This window comes from Pecten maximus, chromosome 2 (genome assembly GCF_902652985.1).
Source record: "Pecten maximus chromosome 2, xPecMax1.1, whole genome shotgun sequence".
NCBI classification, from domain to species: domain Eukaryota; kingdom Metazoa; phylum Mollusca; class Bivalvia; order Pectinida; family Pectinidae; genus Pecten; species Pecten maximus.
The window spans coordinates 55,070,226-55,080,228 of NC_047016.1; the positions used below are offsets into that span (position 1 = coordinate 55,070,226).

Sequence of the window (10,003 nt, forward strand, 5' to 3'; positions counted from 1 at the left end):
TCTATATTCCATAATGTATAGGAAATATCCCTTCTGCTGATATAGATATGGATACACTGGCTAATTAGTGTAAGTTACACAGGGATGTCGATCATCTCTTAGGTGTGAGACATTAATCTTCAAATATCGTACAAATAACTTCCATAACTGTGTTAGGTGGCTAAAGAACGGGACCTGAACTCGAGTTCGGTTTCGGGATACACAATCTTATTTAATTAGGTGACAATCTAATTTGAATTGAATGATAGAAACAATATACTTACTCTGTATTATTCTTATCGTTTATGAAAAAGTAAAACAAAAAAACAAAAAGCAAAAACAAAAACAAAAAAGAATGATCGATACAGTTTAGCCTAGCGCAAACGTTATCCGGATTTATTGTTTCAGATTCGCGGCAACTTTTATAGCTATCTTGTCGGGAAGACGCTTAATTCGTGAGATCTCCTTCTCAACAAACGTTTACATGAGTCTGTTTTTTCCACGTTGGGATTTGTGTCACAATCTATTTCCGTGATTCTAGAATGTTATCGGTGCTTTGTCATGATCATAGAAAGTCTATTTCAGATACGAATGCAATAGCTTAGTCGATGGGTAAACTTCTGTCAAGGTTATGGCCAGGTAGATATCTACAGGTAATATATGTCGATCACTGTCTGTAAAGCTTGTCATCGTGATTCGTTGCCTAGGAAACTTAGCACTTTTTTCAATATTTTGGATTTCTGTTTTAAAATTTAACTGAAAAGCACTATTTTTGTTTTTAAGTGGTGATATGTAATGGCAATTCATGGAACAGCTTTTGTTAAAATCAGTCTTTGGTGATTTTAACGGCTGTAGACCCACATGTGGCGGACTCGTTTTATAAAATAATAACATAAAAGATAAGTTATATAAATGTACTCTTATATGTTATTATTTTATAAAACGAGTCCGCCACATGTGGTAGACCATACAGTACAGTCGCCTTCTTCCATTCGCCTTCTTCCATTTAGGGAATAGACGCTTAGAAAAGAGTTTGTAACATTCCTCCTTGGTAACATATCCCAACCACAGGTACTTGTGGACATGATTATGATATTTCTAATTCAAATGTTTCATTATAGACGAGTAAATTAATGTATTACAGTCGCATGCTTAATTTGAAAAAAAATATCGTACCTCGGCCTTATAAATACTTTGTCCATCATGTCTTGTACTGAACTTGTGTTCAAATTGATCTTTGTGTACTTGTCTGTTTGGATCACAGGCAGGTGATGCATACTCTAATTGTGGTCTTCATATTACGCTGGAGAAAGCCTATAGTGTCCTATTTGCTTTTGATGTGATTGAGTTTATGTTCTCGTTCAGTCTAAGTTTTCAGTGTAGTCTTAATCCTAAGTATTTACTATAATGAGAGGTGTTGACTAGTTGCTGGTTATGAAGACTGTATGTATGAATATTGGGTGTTTTTCTTTTTCTTAGATAAGTGGATACATTTAGAGGGGTTAAATTCAATTTGCCATAGATTTTCCGAGGATTGTAAGTTGTCCAAGTCTGCTTGAAGTTTTTCAGTATCCCTGTCACCGTTGCCTTCAAATTTTGGACAAAGGTGAATATCCCTTGAGCTCAGTCAGTAGATACAGTGGCTGGCCGTTAAGCTTAGGGTCGTGGATTCAACCCCCATTGAAGTCACACTACTTTCCTGTTACACAAGTAATATTTTTTGGCATAGCCCCAGATATGACATGAAAGGTAGCGTTACTGGTCAAGATGAAGTATGTGATTGGTCAATGTAGCGGTAAATGCAAGATGTAGATATGCAGTTAAAAAGGAAACAAAGTTAAGATTGAATGCAAGCTGAATAAGTGGATGTATCTTTACAAATGACACATTAATAAAATTATATTCCTGATTCAAATGCAGTCTTATATCACCAAAAAATGATTCAAACTGATATAATTTTGGTATCTGTGCTGAAACGCATCAGTTTGTTAATCTATTTCACCACAGTTTTACATTATAACCGCGAGCATTAAAACTATGCCGTTTATCTTATTTAAAGATATTTCTTGTTTAATCTACATTGACATGCAGATTAGTTTAAACTTTCACCTTCTAATTATTTTAACAGTTTGGACAAATATGTCGGAGTACGCAACAAATCCTGAGACTATGGTCCAAGTACATCAACACAGTCAACATGCAAACCGTGCTTGGCAATATATGAAAAAAGAACAAAAAGTGATCAAGAAACATCTGGTTGAAGATGCAGAGTCTGCTATACCTGAGGGTCACCTTCGGTTTGTGTGTATTTCCGACACACACAGTAAAATAGAGAATGGGGTTTTCCAGGTACCATCAGGTGATGTTCTTATACACGCAGGGGACTTCACAATGATCGGACTACCCAAGGACATTGACAAATTCAATAAATACCTTGGTAAGATGGCTGAATTTAAAACATGAGTTAAGTGGTAAGATGGTGATTAAGTGTTTTGAATTTCTCCAGGACTACTAATTTTTATCAATATATTTAGAAAAAAAATGCCCAAAAAACCCGAAAAATAACATGAAGAATATTTTTCTAATGAAGGTAGATATAAATATTGAACAACTTTTGTACACTCTGTCCCAAACCCCCAAAGATCTTATTATTTTATGAGACCATGATAATACCAGCTGTGTTTGGGATGGAACCCAGTACTAGTTTACTCAACCATTTAAAACTTCCTGTGGAGTTGAAAGGTATAATGTGGCTAGTATTAACCAGGGTCATAAATATAAAAATCCAGAAAAAAGAATGACCAGTATGTAGTACCACATGTTGGAATAATAGAAACAATTCTAATCATTATTTTGTAATTGTTTACCAGAATATGTTCAACTTTCAATGGCCATCAAACTTTTTGTCATGAAAATAAGTACCTGGGTTAAAGGCTAGATGAAATTGAAAATTTCCTCTTTTCTAGGGACTTTGCCCCACAAAGTCAAGATTGTTATAGCAGGAAACCACGACTTGACATTTGATCAAGATATGGTGAAAAGTAATCGTGAAGAATTGACTACAATGTTTGGTGTGACAGAAGAAAACTTTGAGGCTTACATGACTGAGAAGAAGTTGACTGAAGTCAAGGAACTGATGACAAATTGTATTTACCTTGAGGATGCCTCTGTCAACATTTACGGAATCAAAATCTACGGATCTCCATGGTAACTCTTTTACTGAAATATCCATTTACAATATGGTGATACAAATGTATCAGGATAGGGAACATATGCAGCCTGTTTATTTACATGCAATCTAATTAGAATATAGATGGTCATTCTCACTATGTTAGCCTATAGCTACATGAACATCTAACAACATCCCATAAGGGGTCACGTCAGGGTGACCTTTTGGATTAGCCAATCAAATGACTACTTCCAGAATCTTGGAAGTGAATTTTATATGTCCGAATTAGCATGACTAGAGTGCATAGCTTGTATAATCTGTCAATTTGTTTTAAGTCATTTCGTCCCAAAAAGCTTTTAGCTATTTTCTGTGCCGAAATGGTTTGCTTCAGATGCATGATGTGACGAAATGTCTTGCTTCGGTGATATCGACAAAATGCCAATTCGCCCTGAGAGTGAAATACACACATCTCAGAGGTCATCAGAACGTGACCCCTTATGGGATGTTGTTAGATGTTCATGTAACGTAGTGATAATGACCATCTATATTTTAATTAGATTGATTTACATGAGAATATACAATCATCCAATTTTATTTACATGAAAATATACAATCATCCAATTTTATTTACATGGCATTGAGAATATACAATCATCCAATTTTATTCTTTGAGGATGTGTGGTACGTGTTAAATGACTCGGAGTTGATATTGAATCCCCCTTTGATACAAGTCACTGTTGCATGTGTTTTACATTAATTTGGTTTGTTTTTGTTTAACGTCCTATTAACAGCCAGGGTCTTTACATTAAGGTGTCAAGTCTGTGATGAATATTTGTAGGCAGCCAAAGTTTGGAGGATGGGGATTCAATTTGCCACGTGGCCAAGCCCTTTTAGACAAGTGGAATATGATTCCAGCAGATACGGAAATCTTGATTACTCATGGACCTCCAATTGGTAAGTCAAAGGGAGATAACTATTTCATAAGGACATGCAAGAAAAAAAATTTAAATTACAAATGTAAGAATTGACCACTAGAAACTTTAAGGGGCATTCCGTCATTGAAATGAGTTTATGCTATAAAAACAAAAGTAAACAGAAATATTTTTCTCAACTGGTAAAAGTTATATTCTCTACTGTAATACAACACTTAAAGTCCGAAGATAACCTAAAGTTCTTAAAAATGTAAGTTTTTGAAAGTGTAACTTCGACCAGAAGTGTGAAAATTAATCGTCGCCAAAGACTATCATTATGATCATGCGCAGACAAGTTCACGATCAGAAATGAAAATGGTGTACATGGCTCCCAGAGTTAGTGATTAGCTAAGTAGGTCACTGAAATCGGAATTGGCGAGAAAGAAAATGAGGACACGACAAGATAGTGAACATCATTAAAAGCCTATAAATATTGGCAGCTAGATATAGAGATGGAAGAGAGCGAAGGAGACCACGTCGATCTAGTCGAATGAGGTGATTTGCATTGCTTCTGGAAAGTTCTGCATGTACTACTTCATAATGAATATACCAATTATAGTGTACATTTATTTTTTCATTTTTTATGTGTATCATAATACAGGAGTTATTTGTTAAAAAAAAAAATCACCCATGGTCATGCAGGCACTCCTACTGTAGTGTGCTACCTAAATCAGATTTGTTTAAGGAGTCTGCTTACCTTTACAGGTCATGGAGATTATTGTTTTGATGGGGCTAGAGCTGGGTGTGTGGAGCTTCTCACTACTGTACAACAACGAGTCCGGCCTAAATACCACATATTTGGGCACATCCATGAAGGTAAGGTCTAATGATGTCTATAAACACAGATTGATTGATTTGAAACTGATTTAATTAATTGTAATCACTAGCGGATTTAAGGGTGTGTGTTAAAATTATATGAATCTATCGTGAAATACACTAGAATGCAGGATTTTGCATTTACCTGCTAAAAATTTTCCCGGCGAAGTACCCCCGGACTCCCCATAATTTGGCACACCTCCCCAACTGAAAAACCGGTATCTGACCTTGGTAATGTAGAGAGTTCTGGGTTTGGAGGGTCCAGTTTATAGGGGACAACATTTTAGGGAAGATAAATGCTTTGGGAGAGGTAAGTTTAGGAAGTGTTCAGTTTAGGAAGATAATAGTTCAGATTCACAACATTTTGGGGAGATCAATGCTCCAGGAGATTCAAATTTAGGGAGAGTCAGGTTGATGGATGTAACCATTGAGGGAAATAAGAGTTGATGGGGATATCAGATTTAGGAGAGTCCAGTTTGGGATTTTAAGAGTTTACAGAGACAATATTTTAGGGAGGGGCCAGTTTAAGGAGATAAGAGTTTAGAGATATATCAGTCTAGGAAGAGGCCAGTTTGGAGAGATTAGAGTTGAGGGAGATATCAGTTTAGGGAGAGGCCAGTTTGGAGAGATAAGAGTTGAGGGAGATATCAGTTTAGGGAGAGGCCAGTTTGGAGAGATAAGAGTTGAGGGAGATATCAGTTTAGGGAGAGGCCAGTTTGGAGAGATAAGAGTTGAGGGAGATATCATTTTAGGGAGAGGCCAGTTTGGAGAGATTAGAGTTGAGGGAGATATCATTTTAGGGAGAGGCCAGTTTCGAGAGATAAGAGTTGAGGGAGATATCAGTTTAGGGAGAGGCCAGTTTTATGAGACATCAGTTTAGGGATATAACAGATTTAGCAGAGTCCTGTTTAGGATGTTAAGAGTTTTTATAGAGACAACATATTAGGGAGACAATAGTTTAGGGAGAGGCCAGTTTCGAGAGATAAGATTTGAGGGAGATATCAGTTTAGGGAGAGGCCAGTTTCGAGAGATAAGATTTGAGGGAGATATCAGTTTAGGGAGAGGCCAGTTTCGAGAGATAAGAGTTGAGGAAGATATCAGTTTAGGGAGAGGCCAGTTTTGTGAGACAGCAGTTTAGGAGATAATATTTTACAGAGACGGCAGTTTAGGGAGAGGTCGGTTCGTGAAAGATCAATTTGAGAGGTAGAAGTTTTGGAAGAAACTATGGTATACACATGATATGGTTGGCTGGAGTGTAATAAACTATGGTATACACATGATATGGTTGGGTGGAGTGTAATAAACTATGGTATACACATGATATGGTTGGGTGGAGTGTAATAAACTATGGTATACACATGATATGGTTGGGTGGAGTGTAATAAACTATGGTATACACATGATATGGTTGGGTGGAGTGTAATAAACTATGGTATACACATGATATGGTTGGGTGGAGTGTAATAAACTATGGTATACACATGATATGGTTGGGTGGAGTGTATCGGTGAAGCCCATGTTTTGATTGACATTTAGATAAAATCATTATGTAAGTTTCTCTAAACTATAACCAGTATACATGTACTCTCATCTAAAAATATTGAAGCAAATTGACTTGTGTTACTTAGATTCTCATTGTAACTTTTCATATTTCTATTTGACTGAGGTGCAGGCCCAGCATTGGAAATTACGTGATTTTTCTAAAAATCATTCTCTCAATTTTGTATAAATGGTATGATGTGGACTAATAGGGAATGCAGAGGAGTAGCTTTGAAGACCTTCTGTTGGGATGAAGGGTTTTGCACAGCTGAGAAAATGCAAAAATTAAGAGCTAGCTAGGGTATATGATAATGTACAGGTTATGATGGTCAAACAGTTTTCTGAAATATGGTAAAAAGGTTTATGCATATGAAATAAAGTGAATTGTAAGTTGTGGTTTGTTTTTGCTTGAAGGTTATGGAGTCACTACTGATGGAGTAACGACCTATATTAATGCTTCGACATGTACGTTACGATACAAAACTGATAATGCTGCTGTGGTTTTCGACTTCCCAATTCCTGAAGGACATACAAAGGAGGAGGTTTTGAATCTGTATGTGCAACCTGCCACACCCGTAAAGCGGCCAACAGAGACACAAAGCACCACATCATACGATGACAATGTTGATGTTGAATTTACTGAGGAAGATTGAAATATAGGTTTTAATAGGAAGAAATTATATTCCATAAATATTGTACACTATCACTATATGGACTTGTTCTTTGGATATATTGTAATCATTAGATTGCTTCGAGAACCAGAAGTTGGTCTCATCATTCTGTACATCTGTATCATCACCTCTGAACTCAAAATTAATATGGATACAACAGTCTGTAAGAAGTGCTCCATTTCTTATGTATATACTTACATCTTACTTAGCAAAATAAGAACATACCATAATTACTTTGTACGTCTGTTGATTTGACAGCCGTCTTATGGTTAAGTGTCTATGTCCAAAGATCTGTCTGTGCGTCTGTTGATTTGACAGCCGTCTTATGGTTAAGTGTCTATGTCCAAAGATCTGTCTGTGCGTCTGTTGATTTGACAACCATCTTATGGTTAAGTGTCTATGTCCAAAGATCTGTCTGTGCGTCTGTTGATTTGACAGCCATCTCATGGTAAAGTGTCTACGTCCAAAGATCTGTCTGTGCGTCTGTTGATTTGACAGCCATCTTATGGTTAAGTGTCTACATCCAACCATCTTTCCTGCTTTCTGGCCAGTTGTCCATCTGTCCATCAACAATTGGTTAAAGTTTTTTGGTGAAAGTTTACAGTAGTTTACTGTTCTGTCAGATCATGTGGTATTGTCTTATAATATGGCATGGATGAGAATTTTTGGTGACAGATATATTGACCTTTGGCACAACCTTTACGACATGCAAATGAAAAGTATACCACATTGATATGAATTGCTGACCAATTTGACCGGTGATCTTCAATGACTTAATTACATATTGACATTGACACTAAGCCTGCAGTGATGATATGTATAGTTCAAGGGATTTTTATCAAAATGTTGAGTTTGCTTAAAAGCGTCTTTGGAAGTAGACAGCTAACTGTTAAAGGGAAATATTGGCTTTCATATACATGTACATAATACTATGCGGTTGATCATAATAATGGAAGATATATAAATGAGAGTGTTTACCATGGTCCACGTAATATCGCCTTAAGTCAAGCAGGTCACTTTTATTTACATAAGTTGTTTACAATTTTCTGTTTATTACCTCATGTTACTTGTGATATAACTTATACTTTATTAATAAAACATTTACTAATTTCTAAGTCATTTTATACTGTTTTGCCTGGGTTATTGTCACTTATAAGTAAATGCATTTCTGTCAATCACCAACACAACTGTTCGAGTTGACGATTACCTTTGTCACCCTAGTCAAGAAAAGAGGGGCAACATTATATATATAATTAACCAATCTAATTAAAATCAGATGTACATTTACACTACGCTACTCTCCGTATGTACATCTAATTTTAATTAGATTGAACATTACCACAACTGTCATAAAGTTCCAACTAAAATCTTCAACAAAACTGCATGCGATAAACAGTTTATATATCACTAAAATAAAACAGTCTGTATCATATATAGCTCATGGCATAAAAGACGTCATGAGCAACATTAAAAGGGAAAAAGAAATGTTTTTAGACAAAAGTATAAAAGGTGTCCACAATCATACCTAAAGCAGACAGTGCGAGTTATATACCCGAAGGGTCAGGATGACCTATAGTCATCATGCTTCGTCTGTCGTCGTGCGCCGTGCGTAAACTTTTCACATTTCAATCTTCTTCTCAAGTTCCACAAGTGGGATTAAGCTGAAACTTGCCAGAAATGATCCTGAGATGGTCCTGACCAAGTGTTGTTATTTTTCGGGTCGGTCCGAAATCCAAGATGGCCGCCATAGCCGCCATTTTGAAAACACATTTTAAACTTCTTCTCAAGTTCCACCAGTGCTATTGAGCTGAAACTTGCCTGAAATGATCCTGAAATGGTCCCGACCAAGTGTTCATATTTTTCGGGTCGTCAGAAATCCAAGATGGCCGCCATAGCCGCCATTTTGAAAACACATTTTAAACTTCTTCTCAAGTTCCACCAGTGCTGTTGGGCTGAAACTTGCCTGAAATGATCCTGTGATGATCCCGACCAAGTGTTGTTATTTTTCGGGTCGGTCCGAAATCCAAGATGGCCGCCGTGGCCGCCATCTTGAAAAACACATTTTAAAACTTCTTCTCAAGTTCCACCAGGGCTATTGAGCTGAAACTTGCCTGAAATGATCCTGAAATGGTCCCGACCAAGTGTTCATATTTTTCGGGTCGTCAGAAATCCAAGATGGCCGTCATAGCCGCCATTTTGAAAACACATTTTAAACTTCTTCTCAAGTTCCACCAGTGCTATTGAGCTGAAACTTGCCTGAAATGATCCTGTGATGATCCCGACCAAGTGTTGTTATTTTTCGGGTCGGTCCGAAATCCAAGATGGCCGCCGTGGCCGCCATCTTGAAAAACACATTTTAAAACTTCTTCTCAAGTTCCACCAGGGCTATTGAGCTGAAACTTGCCTGAAATGATCCTGATATGGTCCCGACCAAGTGTTGTTATTTTTCGGGTAGGTCAGAAATCCAAGATGGCCGCCGTGGCCGCCATCTTGAAAAACACATTTTAAACTTCTTCTCAAGTTCCACCAGTGCTATTGAGCTGAAACAATGACCGTTAAGGCCCCTGGTCCTCTTGTTTCATATTTTCTCCTAATTTAGAATTTTTCACCAATTTTACCAAATAAGCATTAATTTAGCACAGCACAGACTATTTTTTCAGAAACATATATAATTATGAAATTCACACACTAGTTTTTTGCCTTCAAGCCGAATTTTGTGAAATGTACCTAATACTTCTGTGATAGGCACTAATATTGTTTTCAGTGTCTATTATTTCCCTCAATGTCTAAAAAAAGATGAATACTCTCTAATTCTCTCTTTACTGTCTAAAACTAGATGATTTGTCCTATTATTCTTC

The 10,003-nt window shown here is 36.7% G+C and overlaps 1 protein-coding gene across 7 annotated transcripts; it reads left to right on the plus strand.

The window, feature by feature from the left end:
- Window positions 1–468: 468 nt before the first annotated feature.
- On the plus strand, window positions 469–8,269 carry LOC117322546 (metallophosphoesterase MPPED2-like). 7 transcript variants are annotated; one of them, XM_033877542.1, is made up of 7 exons: window positions 469–618; window positions 1,459–1,728; window positions 2,108–2,416; window positions 2,946–3,186; window positions 3,987–4,102; window positions 4,825–4,935; window positions 6,889–8,269. In XM_033877542.1, exons 2-7 carry the CDS (start codon window positions 1,722–1,724, stop codon window positions 7,125–7,127), a joined length of 1,023 nt encoding a protein of 340 aa, XP_033733433.1. In that variant the 5' UTR covers window positions 469–618; window positions 1,459–1,721; the 3' UTR covers window positions 7,128–8,269. The 7 variants fall into 7 exon arrangements, with proteins under 7 accessions (XP_033733433.1, XP_033733428.1, XP_033733429.1 ...); XM_033877537.1 differs by having other exon boundaries at window positions 1,541–1,585; XM_033877543.1 differs by having other exon boundaries at window positions 602–618; window positions 1,541–1,728.
- The last annotated feature ends 1,734 nt before the right edge of the window (window positions 8,270–10,003 follow it).

What these genes read in the sequence shown, in the direction of transcription:
- LOC117322546 (XM_033877537.1), top strand. Translation starts at nt 588, where the DNA reads ATGGGTAAACTTCTGTCAAGGTTATGGCCAG. An exon ending in TCTGTCAAGGTTATGGCCAG is followed by an intron (nt 619 to 1,540) that starts GTAGATATCTAC and finishes GTCTGCTTGAAG; the next exon opens with TTTTTCAGTATCCCTGTCAC. An exon ending in CAAATTCAATAAATACCTTG is followed by an intron (nt 2,417 to 2,945) that starts GTAAGATGGCTG and finishes CCTCTTTTCTAG; the next exon opens with GGACTTTGCCCCACAAAGTC.